Raw genomic sequence first — 16,483 nt, 5'->3', positions numbered from 1 at the left:
GGGCTGCTGGCTGTGTTGAGCGGAAAACTGGGTCCACACACCAGCTGCGGCTTGGTATCCAATACATGGGCGCGCATAATTGGGCACTCACCTGGAGAGGTGGAGGGCCACCCTCAGATGTGGGTCGGGTTCGGCTATCCACTTTCAAGGGCCTTTTCTAACTTCTACCCCATGCACAAGCGGGGGGACCCCATCGCTACCTCAGTTTCTAAAGCATGTTCAGACTGTTGGACCACGTGATTACCGTTGCGTCTGAAGTTTATTTATGCATTTTTATATAGCGCGGACTTTACCCGAAGGCGTCAGAGCGCTTCACATTAGGGGTCAGGAAGTGGGTCAGGAAGTGGGTCAGGAAGCATGTGTGAATGAGGGTCTATGGTCAATACGGGATTGGGGTTGGAATGTTTACTACGTTATTGCTGGTGTGCCAGTTCTGGCCCATGGACCAGTCCCCGGTGCGTTGAGCCAGCTAATTAAGGCTCCCCTGGCGTGTTCAGCATCTAAGACAATCAAAGGGCTGTACCTCGATGTTGCTGCATGCAGGCCAGGGAGTATACTACCACAGCCCCTCTCGCAGCATGGGGGTAGGCGGATAGTTAGGTGGATGCCGTCTGGGCTGATCGGGGAATTTTTCATTTCCTGCTGCTAAACTCTGTTTCTATAAGTAGTAGTTGTTGGGGCTTTCATAGCAGGCATCTCCAGGGCTGACGTCTGGGCACTGGGTTCGTGGAGCCCAGCTTGAGCCACTTGCTGAATCTGAGTGGTGCCTGTGCAGCTGGCATTGGTGGCACTTCGGTTAAAGTACAGATACATCACTAGGGTGTGAATCTTTAGGTTAGGAAAGCCAGATGGAGCATGGGCAAATTCATTTGTGCAATGGGTCAGCAGCACTCCACCACTAGTATTCAACCCCAGCACCAGTATTCATTTTCTCATATCTATATCTATGTCTATATCTATATCTATGATATGGAGTAGGTATACTGGATTTAGTCACATGAGTCAACGATCTTATGTTGCCCCGCAGTTTGTAGCTTCAATAGTCAGTGGAAACGCAGTGCTCTGATAGGAGCAATTTTAAACCTAGGGCAGTGATACTCAAGTATGGGCGGCCCGATCACACTGGGCTTTCAAGCTAACATCATCTAACACAAACTAATTTCGTCCTCATTATGGGAGGTACACGTTTCTGTTCATACAGCCTCAGCAGTGCTTACCATTCCCCTCTTAATTGTCTTTTCTTTCAGCCTTCCAATACCTTCACAGCTGAGGGCTGTGAAGGTATTTCGTATGTGTAAATCTAATCTTTGTAGATGTCCGGACAGTGCTATTCAAGACGATGCACTCATCACTTACACGCTTTTAAGCACCTGCAGAATGCACCTTCCTGTTCTTACAACCTCAGCAGGGCTCGGTATTCCCCTCTTCATTTTCAGCTCTGTAAACCTCTCATTCTGATCACCCGAGGGCTGTAAAGGTGTTTCGGATGTGCCAAATCTATTCTTTTTTAGAGGTTCAGTCAGTGCCATTCGAGCAATGCACTCATCATTGACACGCCCTTAAGTTTCTGCATATTGTGACCGACGGGCAAGTAAAAGTTACCTCAGAAGTCCTAGAGTCGAAAGCCATAAGGCCGCATGTTTCAGGGTCATAAGTCATTTGGCTGCAAGGCCCGCACCACTGGAGCAATCCCTGCTACTGTGGGGGTAATTTCCACCACATCCAGGCAACATTTGTTGAACTCATCCACACTAAGCTTCTGCCTGAGTTCAATTGGGGTCACTTATGGTTGACCACATTATGTTTACAATACAAACACAAGAGTTTTACGCAGTGGTATCTGACCACAGTCATGCCAAGGTGCCCTTATATCAAATTAAGGTATAAGTAAAATTCAGACCATTCTTATTGTTATTGTTATTTTAATTTTGCAAGGCGCACAGCTACCCTAGGGTTTCCCGGCACCACCTGAAAAGAGCCAAAGAAAATAAGAATGGAATCTACAAATGAAATAGCAAGTTGTTATGCCCCTCCAGAAAATTTCATAAGAAGGTTCACTACAGAGACCTGCCGGAAGGGAGTTCCTTAAAGAAGGTCCCAGGTGGGAAAAAGAGCGATCGCCCGTACGCACTAATCTTGTCCTAGGAATAATAAACTTAGCCTGAGTAGCTGATCAGAGTGCACAGGAAGGTACATAAGGGTGAACAAGGGTCATCAAATCAGGAGGTGCCTTTCCAGATTTTATCTTAAACATAAGACTCAAAGCCTTAAACTCAATGTGGCACCAAATCCTGAGCCATTGGAGATCTCTTATCGATCCCGATATAGAAGCTGTTTTGGGGATCTTGCAAAGCAGCTTCTCCGCAGCATTTTGTACTAACTGCAGCTTGCATAACACTTGCTTAGAGGCACCCAAATACAAAATGTTACTGTAGTCAAGCCTACAGGTGATGAGCGCCTGGACCACTGTACATTGGGCAGAAGGAGATAACATCCATGAGATTTTTTTTTGCCATCTAAGGATTGTGAAGCAGGTAGAGGCTACTCTCACTGCTTGCTGCTTCATAGACAATTGGTCGTAAATTAAGACACCCACATTTTGGACTTGATGTTTAGATTGAGGCACTGAGCCCATTTCAGTTGGCCAATGTTGGGGACCCCACTAATCTTTATTATTGCCAACAACCAACACTTCTGTTTTCTTGCCGTTGAGTTTTAACAGGTTGGTATGCATCCAGCCTGCAATTTTCCTTAAACCGGCTTGAATCGGTTTAAATGCCCAATCAGCAGAAAGGGAGAAGGCAATCTGGGTGTCATCAACGTATGAAAAACGAGACAACCCAGCTTCTTCTGCAATCAGCTCCATAGCCCTAACATAGATGTTAAATAGTAGAGGGCTGAGAATAGAGAGTTGAGGAACCCCATACAGTGAATTGTGAATCTCGGAGCACGCTATTGGCGAAAAAAACTGAAACGTGCGGTTCGTCAAGAAGTCAGCAAGCCATTTGAGTGCTCTATCGGTCACCCCCAGTGATTGAAAGACCTGCAGTAGCATGGTATGGGAAACCTAGGATCACACAATTTGGTTAAGCAGGGAAGCCATGACTAACCCCAGAATTATGGTTTTACATTGCACAAGATGTACCTCATCGAACAAGCAGCTCCGCAGGAAGTCTATAATAAGGCTCTAGGCCTTTCAATCACTAGCAACAATTTAAACACAGTCAAACAAATCAAGGTACTTTTAGGCGGATGCACAAAGGAGGAACATTCACTGAGACCGGATTGACACATTGCCCGCCCTACTGCTTTTGCAACTAGGTGGTTTGCTTGAATTTGTCATCCTAAAAGTGTGATGTGGTTCCAAAGTTTTGGGGAAACACCAGGTTAGAGTAGTAAGGCCACAGTTATTAGAATAATTAGGCATTCCGACATATTAGGAAAGGGCAACTAATCTGTACATAATTTTCAGTGATAGGGGTATCATGCATCTGTCATCCAGTGCCGACATGCCTACTGGAGCACGTGCACTTCACAATTACACAATTATGTTATGCACCGACAAGCACTCTGCACAGATAACGGGAAGAGAGGAACTAAGGTGGGCTGGATATAACCCTCGCTTCTATCTGCAATGGAACATCTTGTCCGGAGTTGTTTGGGCAAAAGTATTGCACTACTGCTAAGCCGATTGTACTTGCATATGCACATATGACATACATTCACTGTAACCGGTTTCGATACATTATGAATTTGTGCATCATAGTTTTATCCGGAAAACTGTTTGTGCAAATGTTAGTCATTTCAACAGGAATTGTAGATAGGCAGGCAAAATTCCTGTAAGAAAAGAGGGATACATGGCAAGTACATGAGGACCCCCTTGCTTAATGTCAAATCTTTTAAGCGTCAGATAGTTGAGGCTTTTTCACATCATAGTAGGCTAATCACCAACGTGAACAGGCTATAGGGTATGCCTAGCCAGGACATGGACACACACTTCATACAAACTGGAGTCGCTATAAAGGATAAATGCTGAGAACGTGATATGTTTGGCTCAAAAATCCCTCTTCTCTAAGCAGCAGTGCATCATTTTGTTTCCAGGTGTCTTCTAGTAACAGGCAAGTGCATTAAGGGAGCTGTACTAAGTAACGGGGTTACTTGCAGCAAGGCAGAGGGGTCCGAGCGGACCCATAATAGGTGGGCTGCGGCAAAACATGAAACTGAGAATCCTAGATTCTGACATTATCATTGGATTATAATTACGCAAGATTCTGATTACATGGTGACTAGAAGGTAAGCCGACCTTGGATCTGATGCTGTGGAGGGCAATCATTCCCGGGGATAACAAAGTGAACTGGGGGCCAAGTGTCACAGGTGGTTAGCAGGTAGTGTGGATCTGTGATCGGACTTGAGTTAATCAAGCCGGGTGGGCTGCACAAGTTGTCACTACAAAAAGGGTGCTGTGACTGCAATAGTGGGCACAATACAAACATCCCCTCAAACTTGATTTGACACCATTATGTGTTCGCCATGCTTTTTCAATCAGAAAGTTCTGTGCAATTGTCTTGTCAAATTCAGCAAGGTATGTGCACTCTGGAACCGAGGGCACGTTACATTTTACTTCAGTTAAGCAAAAAATTCCCCCCTATAGCCTTAGTAGCTAGGCTGGCTGTGGAAACTGTCATCTAACAAGTGTGCTGCTGTCCAAAATGTTGGGAGACACAAGGTGTTAAGCACAAAAGGCTACACTGTATTATGAACATTTGGCATGCCCATTATTCAAGAAAAGGCAGGTATCTGTACTTACTGTCCCCCCCCACATCCCCACCTACTTGTCTGCCCCATGGTACGCATCAGCAGACGTTGGGAAGTGCCTATTTGTGCTGGGAGGGGACATCAGCCTGGCGCCACAGCAGCTAAATAGCACTGTCTGAAGGTGAGGGACTGGCATGCAATATGGTCATGTAATGAAGCAGAATACGGGGGGCAGGGGCGATGGTATAGGAATCATTTTGGCCATTCACAGGCAGAAGGGTACAGTGCCAGGAACACACAAATAGAGTGGATTTTTAGAAAGGGGTAGTGTGATTTTGCCATCCCAAACAGTTTGTATTTTGCCAGGATCAAAGTTGTGGGTGATCGGCCATTCAGGCAATGCTAGGGTGGCGCAATGGGCGGAAAACAGGCGTGAAGCATCGGTTTTCCCTCACTGAGATAGTGTGGTTGGGGTTCCCAGGCATGCAATGGCACAGCTTGCTGAAGAAGTTGCGGCACAGACTAGCAGGACCCCCTCCCAACAATTTGGCCTTCCACCTGGGAGGCAATGAGCTGTCTTTCATTGGTAGAATGGCCCTTCTACAAGCTATGAAAGCCATAATAAGTGAGATAAGTAGTCTGAGGGGCCCATGGGAGTTTTGGTGTTCCGAGATCTCTCCATGAATGGTCTGGCACGGGGCCAGATCAGGAGAGGCCGTTGAAATGTCTCGTAGGAGAGTAAACAGCACCATGTGCAAATTCATGGATCAGAGGGGTTTTGGCTTTATCAGACATGGACTCTTTCATGCCGAGACCATTGGGTGTTTTGATGAGGATGGGGTCCACCTGCCTAAAGTGGGCATAGACCTGTACCTGTTGGACCTGGGCGAGGCTGTAGAATCAGCAGGTTGTTAGTAAGAAAGCTGCCTGCCTTGTTGGGGGGTCCCTGGGTATGACGGGTGCCACATCCAGAGCTATGGCAGAGTTACTGGGCTATCCAGAGGCTGAATGGTACATAGGGGTACCCTCTTCCAGCGCAGAAGAAGAATTCAAATGCCAAACAACCCCAGGAGTCTTTACGGCAGGACCCTGGAGGAATGACGGCGCACCGTTAGTCCTTTGGGCGGTTGTAAACCTGAGCAACCGGGTCCTTGCCTGGACATTCTCCACCCCTAAAAGGGTAGGATAAAAGGGGGCACAGTATGTAAGGGGGAGATTCCCCAAAATGGTTAGCACCGATTGATTTGGCCACAGTGCATTTGGCTCATCAGGTGGGCAGGGCAGCTTAGGGGAGTCACTGCTGCCTGACCTTGGATCGCCCATAAATTAACACACCATGTTGGCATATTTCTTGTAGGAAATAAGCCTGCAGCAATGTTTTCTCCAACAATTACTGTGTCCTGTGTGTTTCTTTATCATGAGATTGCTATGTTTTGCGGGTTGGGAGAGTTGCTGATATTGGCACTATGAGGCTGCCCACGTCCCACGCAGGGGGCCCATCTCCGAAGGCAGCCACCTTAGTGCCACATTTGGCACAGCCAAGCCGGTCTAGAGGTCAGACCTCCGGGGTCACCGAGGTCTGCCGTGTTTCTAGCATCACTTCCAGCTCACCAAGTGGGTGGGGGGCAAGGTATATATACTACCCCCGCCCATCCGGCATTCCTTTTGCACTGATTTCTCCACACCATTGTCCTCCCTACCACATACACAGCGTGTCAGCTAGGATAGATAGCTAGGGTAGGAAGATTGTTGACTTGTTATTTTGTGTTGCAGGCTTAGTTACAGGGTGATCCAGAGGCTGAATGGAACATAGGGGTACCCTCTTCAGGAGCACAAGAAGGATGTAAATGCCAAACAACCACCGAAGTCTTTAAGGCAAGACCCTGGAGGAACGACGTTGCCCCGTTTGTCCTTTGTGAGGTTTTAAACCTGAGCAACTGGGGGCTTGCCTTGACACGCTCCACCCCTAAAAGGGCATGAGTAAAAGGGTGGACTGGTGGTCCACAGTATGTTAGGGGAAGATTCCCCAAAATGGTTAGCACTGATTGGTTTGGTCACGGTGCAGTTGGCTCATCAGGTGGGCAGGGCAACTAAGGAGAGTCACTGCAGCCTGCCCTTGAATCGCCGTAAGTTGACCCACCATGTTGGCATATTTCTTGTATGAAATAAACCTGCAGCTATTTTTCCTCCAACAATTACTGTATCTTGTGTGTTTCTTTATTATGAGATTGCTATGTTTTACGCGTTGGGTGAGTTGCCGAAATTGGCACTTTGCACCCTCTATGTTGCTACTCTTGCATAACAAAGGCAGCTCCACTCTTCTGACCTCCCACAGATGGCACTGCAGTGATGCCATCTTGGTTGAAGGGACCATTTTGCAGTCTGGTGTCAGCTTCTGCCTCTCTCACTCTCCCATACAAATGACCCTGAAGCTACAGGCCACGCCAAAAGGAAGCATGACTGAGTTTAGTGACAGTAAAAATGCTCCTTTTGAAAACTCATACAGACCTGCTGACATTTTTGGTGACTCTGGGGAGCTAGTAAATATTAATTGTAAATGTCACAGAATCACAAACTGCATGCTGTATATGACCCCATAATTCTGAGTATTTTGGGTACTGAGTGTTATTTATTTTTCCTTCCAGGGGCTTTAACCCCTTCACTGCAGTGGCTATTCCGCCGCAGTGCTAAGGGGACGGGGCGGAAATGCGGCGGGCGCATGCTGGTGACGGAACCGCTACGCCACCAGTGTCGGTTGCGCTGTGCTTATGACGGAGCGGTTCCGTCATCAGCAGGGGAGGGGTTAATTTGTGATACCCCAATTAGGGAGTGGAGATACCAGCTGGCATTCTTAATTATAATCCCAATACTACCCCGTGAATTCCAGGCATCTTGTAAAGAGGCTCTAGAACAGGAGCTTGTCCAGAGGTCATGGGCCCTGGGAGATAAACGGGAACATTGTACAGAAATACAGACTAGTTTATTGCAGAGATTATGACAAGAAGCTCACGCCCCAAACCAGAGCACATAAGCAGATCAAATCCAGGTTCACCATTGATTCAAAAGTGAGACAGTCACTAGTATGAAGTGGATGCAAGTCCAGCCGATAAAATGTCTAGCTTAGAATCTCAAGGTCAGATGCCCTTACCCATGGACTATATGGGGTGGCTGGTGTTTCAAAATGATGCAAAGTGGCATAAAGCACTGTTCAGCCAAAACAAGAAAGGTAGTAGACACCGTATCCTTGCCAGTGTCTTAATTTGTGAAAGAAAGAGGGCCGTTCCCTATTCTCTACTCAGAAGAAGTCCGCAGTAAGCATGAGCGAATTTTGCGGATCTCGCGTTCGCGAATTTTGCGGATTTGCGGATTCGCAATCCGCAAAATCCGCGAATTCCCGCGAATTTGCGGATTATTTTTTTTTTTGTGTTCGCCCGTGTTTCTGCCAGTTCGCGAGGGTTTTTACAATTTCGCAATTTGCGAACTTACCTGTCGGGTCGCAAGTTTTGCGAACTTGTTGTTTCTACGTGTCCAGCCTGTTTGGGACACTCTTCTTCATCACTGCCACTCTCTGTCACCACTGCCACTCTCTGACTACTCATGCCACCCTCTGGCCCACCCATGCCACCCTCTGTTTCATCATCACACCCTCTGGTTGTCCAGTGTACATTATTTTCGGCAAAGCAAAGCACACCTTCCCTGCCTCAAGTGACCTGAATTAATTTGGGGCTGATTAATGTGTCACAGAATATTTTTTTAGCTGGCACCTGCTTCCTTAGTGCGCCCTGATTAGTGATCTTTTGCACTTGCTAAGTGCTTTCATTGTTGCAAAATTAGTTACAACACCTGCCCTGCCCCAACTGACAATAATGAATTAGGGGCTGATTAATGGATTTTAACTTCCAGCCTGGCTCCTGCTTGTCTCCCTTAGCTGTAATTCAGGACCTTTGTGGCATATGTGTAACTATTCTGAGGTTCAGAGCAGGGTCACATAATAGTTTCAACTGGCAACTGAACTCTGGAGGGGCCCCTCAGGAAGCACTACAGGAAATGGCTACTAATGATGTGCCTGAACTTTTGAACCTGGTAAGTAGTTACTTTCAGTTTTGCTAAAATCGTATTTCTGCAATTTTGCACTTATTCGCGGGGCGCGAACTCACGCGAACAGTGCGAGCAGTGCGAGCAAAATCCGCTGCTCGCGGATTTGCGGATTTTGCGGGAAATTCGCAAATCTCGCGGATTGCGGATTTCCCGAAAATCCGCAAAATCCGCGAGCGGAACGGATTTTCCGCCCACACCTAGTCCGCAGCCGCTGCAATTAAACATCAGTGCATCGAATACAGAGGCTGGTAGTATTTAATCCACTAGCAGACACTCCCTCCCACTTTTTCTCGCTCTTGCAGGTCCTTGCTTTCTCCATTTGTGACTGTTTTGCTTTCTATGCTTTCCTCCGTCTTTCCGATCTGTGTGGTTTCCCTTCTATCGCCCTCCTAAAAATCTGATGCGGGGAAATAAGTGCTATCTCCCCCTCCAAATAAATGCCAATGCCCGCTTTGAAACACTTCTCACATGACCTTCTCAAAAATAAACTATTTCTGCGTCAATTTGTGCTGTGTACTGATGCAAACTTATGTGAAGGGTGTTGTCATTTATGTATTTTGTACGCTATTTTTTTTAGCAGACCATGCTTTTTAAGGCTTTGGAGCTCTGTGGTGAACTAGTTAGACAGTGCATAAGTCATCAACAACAGAGTGTGAAACATGAAGGCAATGTTCACAGTTGTAGCCGACACAATGAAGAGTTGGTGAGGCAGGTGGAGGGGCCTGGAGAGCGTGGGAGTGGGAGCACAGGGGTGTTCAAACCTTTTTTTTCAAAACACTTATCTGGAGCTGACGGCCAACTCTGCGTCACGCCTTGTTCCCAGCAGGCACTAGGGCAGCATCAGACTCCCTCTGCAATCCCCGCGCTGCTCTCATGCTTTGAGAACAGTGCGAGGATTGGCCTGAGTTGGCTAAAAACACTCTCTGCTCAGTACAGGGAGTCTGTGCTGTTTCTCCAGCCCGGATGTCCAAGACAGCCAGGTTGGAAGAGCTAAGTGGGCGTGTGTGTCTCGGCCAGCCAAACATACATGCTTATTACTTAGAAGTGGGCGAGAGTCATTAAAAGCCCCCATTGCCCCCCCCCCCCACCCCCCAAAAAAGGTTGCTAAAGCAAACCATTGTCACAGAAATGTCAAACAACAATAGACTTTTTATTATTAACTCTGATGGGGTAATATTTTTATAGACGATATTTAGGACACTTCTTATGTCAGAAAATGTTCTGAAAGTGATATTATGCAAGCACACCCCTGCTGGTAAGGCCAATAAGGACTATATCATAAGGACTATACAAGGCTATTAGGATATTGAGGTAGGGTGCAAAACATCATATATTGTTTGACAAAAGAATTGTGTTCAAATACTGCATACCGAAGTATCACCCTGACCCTATTTGAGTTAATAATAGAAAAACAACACCGAAGGTTATGTTATCTTCTCTTTTACAGCACGAAAGAGCAATTAAAACAGCCAGGTTTTTAATATTTTTTTTAATTTGGGGAGGCTCTGAACAGGAACGAATATGCAAAGGGAGTTTGTTCCAGTGAAATTGGGCAAGATAAGAGTGATATTTTGGTAAATGATTTTTAGGCCACCATATTTATATAAGACGACATCTGTGCTACGATTTTCTGACTTGCAACCAGCTATTAGTACATACCACCTCACACCGGACTCCATTCCATACTTAAAGAGCTTCTGAAAAGCAAAATGCAGCTCTCGCGGTTTCTCATGCCTACTCAAAACTGGATAGGTGCTATTGTTCCACAAACATGGTGTCCCGACTCCACCCCCTTGTCACCGTGGAGGAGTGGCAGTCCAGCTGATGCGTGGCTCTACCGAAAAATGAATTAAATGGTTTGTTTACTTTTTTCAAAAGTTCTGTTGATGTTAGCTTATGTTTCTTCTCAGCAATGACTAGGTGGAGCCATTGTGAGATGGATGTGTCTCTTCTGCATAGAAAAAGCAAAAGGTGGCTGGGGGGAGGAGATAATCAATGGGGTCGTGCTCAGGGGCTACAACATAGGAAAGCAGAATGGTGTGGCACTGGAGGGACTGGAATTGCAAGCCACAGAATTCCTCCAGAGCAGGCCTATTACAGTAGGCTTAACCCATAAACATACATGTTAATAGACCCGATTCGGGTGGAAGGCTCACAATTTTTGACACCCAAAATGGATTTATTTTAGCTGTCTCCCACCTGAAATTGCCTCTGCTTCAATACCAAACAATGGGGAAAATCCTTTTTCCCGAAAACTTTTTCAAAATCTTTCATTTACCTGTTCTCAAATGTTGGCATGTATGCATAATGGAAGTCTTTAGTTTGGCTATGCAACTGCCGACGTCCATTAGAGTAATGGAATTTCTAGTATCTGAACCATTAGAACATCTGTCTTCGACTACTTGTATCATTGTGCAACATGTGTATTATATATGCCGCGCTATGGACATTTTGTAGCATATCCAAGGAACTTACAGCATTATCTTTCTAACAGCAACTTAATGCCGAAGTGGAGTACGCTATTAAGCTGTCGGAACTTCTCAGCCTGAAAGGAACTCTTGAGAGGGAACGTTGTAAGAAAATTGCTGAACTTGTTCAGCTTCATCAGCGGGTAAAAGACAAAATCAAGGAACATGAAGATATTCTGAGCAAAATGTCTACATTCCACCAGGTTAGACAAGAGGTAAGTGTCAAAGATACATTGCGTGAAGTACATGTTCCTGTTTTCTCTCACCTATGAACTTTTTGGGAGGGGAGCAGAGAATGTAAGAGCTTTAGTTTTGGCCACTTGAAGCCGGCTGAAGATTTGTTTTGTGATCTTATAGCTCGTAATCAATATATTTTGAAACTAAATTCTCTCTAACATTTCGCAGGTAGAAAACCTTGTCAAATCAGACGGTTTGGAAAATGGTGAGCCACCGGAAGTAGCAGAGGAGACACATCAAGCAAAAATTCTCCTCAGTCATATTCGAGAGCGACATACTCATATCAGGCATTTATATAAACTGGCTCTTCGCCTCGGAACAGACATCTCTTCCACAGTTCAGCATTCGGTAAGTAGATGCAAGAGTCAAGCTACATAGAAAGATGAATCTCTCGCCGTTTGCACAGTGTGGAGCAGTTCATTTCCACTTCAACTTCTGTGCCAAAATGCAACCTGGAAGGATGGGTCCAAGACTGGCTACATCTCCTGCCATCCAGAAAAAGCTACTCCAAAGGAGCCAAGAAGCTCTGGCACTCATTATGCATTATAAGTAAACATATAGCATAATTGGTTGTGCCACTTATTTTCGGGGCAGGATCGTCACAGGGACCTGGCTATTTTGTCCTTTCTATTATCAATCTTTGTTAAAAATCAGTTATTTGAACTCTTATGGCAGGAATTGCACCGTACTGTTTGGGGATAGAAAGTTTTAATTTCAAAGTTTTAATTTGTTGGTCGAACAAAGCAGTGTTGAATCCTGAATATTGGGCATGCAAGTCAGATGAAGGGCACACTAAAATGAGCCCAATTTCCCCAGGGCACTCAAATGGCAGTTTACATGCAGTGGGTCATGCCGAGGAACGCTATCAATCAGGCATCACACTGATAAGCACTCCCTCTCCTTACTGCCTGCATTCTCACACAAAGACTACCAAGGACTTGCCATCAGTTGGACTGCCTTTCTTTTGACCCCGACTACATCCGCCCGGAATCTGGGTTTTCAAATAGACAATGACCCATATCCAAAAAGTCACCGCTGCATGCTTTGGCAAATTGCGCATGATAAAAAAGATCTCTCCCTACTTGCCCATGGATGCTATGAGAACTATCGTGCACGCACTCATCACCTCCCATCTGGACTATGCCAATAGCCTATATGTGGGTGCCCCAGCGTATCTTCTACATCGGTTACAGATTGTTCAGTACGCGACGGCTAGATTGATTTGCAACACCCCCTATCGCCACTCTATCTCGCTGCACTTAAAGAACTCGCACTGGCTCCCGATAGTCTACCACACTTAGTTCAAAGCCCTGGTCTTGACCTTCAAGGCCCTGAATGGGAAGGGACCTGGCTATCTTAGACACAGGCTCAAACTAGTTCACTCATCACGAGCACTCAGATCCAACCACCTCTGCCTACTGCTCCTTCCCTGCTTCCATCGTTCTAGAAAAGGTGGCAGAGCTTTTGTGGTGATCTCTGCCAAGCTATGGAATGCCCTTTCATTAAACCTCAGACTGATCGAATCAGAATCTCAATTCAGGGGAAAATTGAAGACATGGCTGTTCTCCAGCTATTAGCGCCCATGATCTCTACCGCTGCTGTCCTCAGCACCGGGACACCTCCGTTGGGGGTAGCCGTGCGCTCTACAAAATTCATAAATAAATAAATAAATAATACTACATCACTGTATGGCATGGGAACAGTGCTCGAGTTGGGGTACCATGTGGGTGGACGGCGTCCCCCCCACTTATTTTACCGGGTGGGCGCCGTCCCCCCTGCCAAACAGCTGGACTTCACTGTTTGGACTTCACTGTTTGGCCTATCTGGGACAACATAAATCCCGTAAGGAGAGGCGCCTGGTACATGCCTGAATAAACACCAGACAAGGGTGCGCCCAAGACCGCAGCGAGCATGTAATTACGCCGAGGTGGCAAAAAGGATCCTCCGAGATCTCAGAATCCAGGTAATTGCCTAGAAACTTATGCGCAGGAAGCGCACAAGGCTTTTTCGATGTAGAGGGAATACAACAAGCATATTCCATGTTCAGTAAATAAAAGGCATGTTTGATGCTGATGTGTGGGTAACGGGAGGCAATGAGCCCGATGGTGCAAGCCACCTTTTGTAACGTCACTTCCTGTCGTGACGTCACTTCAGGTGACAGCGTCCCCCATTTTTTTTTTTAGGACTTGTGCCCTGCATGGGAATATTTACATTTGTGGGAGAGGTGTGGCGCAGCGGCCAGAGCAGCTGATTCCAGAGTGCAGGTCTCACAATTCGATCCCGGGCGCCAGCTCAGCTCAGCACTATATGACTCTGGGCAATAGCTCACTTAATCTCCCGGATGGCCCCCAGCTTCCTGAGACCCTTAGGGGTGAGTAGTTCGCATTTTACAAATAACAGATTGGGATTGGATTGTAATGAGTTTTATGGACTGCCGAATTGGCACTTCTTTCTTAGGCAAAGCGGCCTTGGCCCAACATAGCACACAACAGAGTATGCTTCAGTCAGTGCCACAAGTTCCCGCAAATCTGTGATTTCCGTTCTTGTCAGTACAATCACAAAATAAGAAACAACACTTGACTCTCAATCTCCTTTCTGTCAATTCCTGGTAACATTGGTTGCATTTAGTTGGGCAATGATAATGGAATTTGCTGGCATAAGGTAGGATATCGTTGCCAGGCATTCTACTCTCCATAGCCTTGGTCAAGTGGGTCAGAAGCAAAAGTCTGGTACCAGAAAACTAGACGTACCCACTGCTGTAGAGTTGAAGGCAGTGCATCTTTGGCCCTTGCGCTCAGTATGTGGGGAGGATTCTGCTCCTGCTACACCTAATCAGCATTGCTTCATCAGCAGCTGTGATAGCCTAGGGATCTTCTTAATTGCAACATGCTCTTCTGCGTGAGGTGTGGAGCACAATACTGAGGAATCAACTGGTACTGCATGAAAGCATAGAGAAAAGAGATGTTAAACATGTGGTTCTTATTCTTTTTTTTTTTTTTTTTTTTTTTTAAATGTTAAAACTGGAATGTCATTTATTATATTGGACTACTCGAACTATCCGACCTCTCGCACCATTGCAAAGATCGAACTATTGCAGGACAATATTGTGGTTCTTATTCTTATGCCCACCAGCTCGAGGAAATTCCAATTCTCCTGCAGAAGAAGGCTTGGCTAGCCCTAAATCCATTCCTATTCAACATGGTTGCATTCCAAGGGTTTGCTGTCTGAGTTGTCCAATCCAGAATGATGTCAACCTTTTTTTTTTTTACTGTGATGTCATTTTTTTTTCTTTTTTCATTCTAGTCCCAGCATTGTGATGTGACTTATCAGAAACAACCAATCACCTAATTTTTTGCAGTCTAAACCTAGATTTCCTATGCTGTTGCTCAGATAGCACCTAAATACCCGTGGGAACCAAGTACCCTGCAAAATAATTGTGTTGATGTCTGCTAGCTCTTATGGTTTAATGTGACATGATCCATTTCCTGGACAGAGGTTTGTTCTGGAAACATGCTGTACAGGCAAGCTGATTTACCAGAACAGTATCTGATAATGATTGTTAGCATACCAGATAAAGCACAAGCGGGAAGGTTCTAAAACAAAGTAATGAATGAATAAATAATTGTATTGTTCAGTTGTTTAAAACTTACAATTAAAAATAGGTAAAGTAAAACACTTTGTTAGTTAAGACTACAATACAAGTCCAACTGTCCCTATGTTTTAACTCATCAAACCCAGTGACTGTCTCCATATACAGCAGTTCCTATGAGTTATTTCGTTTTGTGACAGTTGTAACCATGATCTTAAAGTGCTTAGTGTATTAGCAGGTTTACAGTTTGAAAAGTTGGAGTGGACATGGTGCAGTTCAGAAGCATAGTTGATGACAGTTGTAACCGTGATCTTAAAGTGCTTAGTGCATTAGCAGGTTTACGGTTTGAAAAGTTGGAGTGGACATGGTGCAGTTCAGAAGCATAGTTGATGACAGTTGTAACCGTGATCTTAAAGTGCTTAGTGCATTAGCAGGTTTACGGTTTGAAAAGTTGGAGTGGACATGGTGCAGTTCAGAAGCATAGTTGATGACAGTTGTAACCGTGATCTTAAAGGCTCACTAATTATAAGTGCTTACTGAATTAGCAGGAGTATTACAGGCCCAGCCTAGAGTGTACAAGGTGCAATAAAAGTGCTTTGTCGAATACAGTTGTGTCCATGATATTAAGGGCTCACTTGGTGCATTAGCAAGTTACAGTACTAGGCTAAAGTGAGCACGGTGCACTCAAAGAGAATAGCCAATGCAAATTGCGTCCATGAACTTAAAGGCTCCCTAAGCATAAGTGCTTAGTTCATTAGCATGTTACAGTACTGGGTTAAAGTGGACGAAGTGCAAGCAGAGAGCGTAGTCGATGAGAATGGTGTCCCTAGTTTTAGAGGCTCGCTAAGTAAAAGCGCTAAGTGCAATAGCAGGTTACAAGATGCTAGGTTAAGTGCAATCAGATCATAGTCCGCAAAAATTGTATCCTGTCGCTGCATATTTTGCTTATCTAGTTTTCTTTCTTCCAGCGACATATATTTAAAAAATGTCCCACAGAGCACTAGTTCCTCTCCTTGAAGGCAGATTATTGCTGTCTGTAGGCACGTTCAGATCCCTTTCCTTAGAAAGTGGGATTTTAAAAGCCCTTTTCCCTCTGTCATCAATGCAGGGCATGTGCAAACAATGCGCCTGGGGTCTTCCTTTGTGGGATGGCACAACTGGCATGAGGTCACAGTGGTTTGCTTTAACCGGGCAGGGAGAGGTGGTACATAAACTATTGAAACTAGCCACTCGATAACAACTTGAGCTCTACCCAAACAGTTCTCCTAAGCATGTTTGTGGCTTCAGGAGCCCATATGTGCCAATTGTTATCCTGGCATCTGATCTATAGTCAATG

At 45.5% G+C, this 16,483-nt stretch overlaps 1 protein-coding gene across 1 annotated transcript in view; it reads left to right on the top strand.

Moving 5' to 3' along the window:
• CCDC141 (coiled-coil domain containing 141) overlaps positions 1-16,483 on the top strand; it is a 658,578-nt gene that overhangs the window by 514,370 nt on the left and 127,725 nt on the right. Inside the window, exons 15-16 of the mRNA XM_086956207.1 lie at positions 11,348-11,536; positions 11,727-11,906. Of these exons, the coding sequence (XP_086812333.1) occupies positions 11,348-11,536; positions 11,727-11,906 (369 nt within the window). The remainder of the gene's footprint in view (positions 1-11,347; positions 11,537-11,726; positions 11,907-16,483) is intronic.

The sequence above is a fragment of the Lissotriton vulgaris genome, chromosome 2_1, assembly GCF_964263255.1.
Source record: "Lissotriton vulgaris chromosome 2_1, aLisVul1.2, whole genome shotgun sequence".
NCBI classification, from domain to species: domain Eukaryota; kingdom Metazoa; phylum Chordata; class Amphibia; order Caudata; family Salamandridae; genus Lissotriton; species Lissotriton vulgaris.
This window is presented reverse-complemented; position numbering and strand designations above follow the sequence as displayed.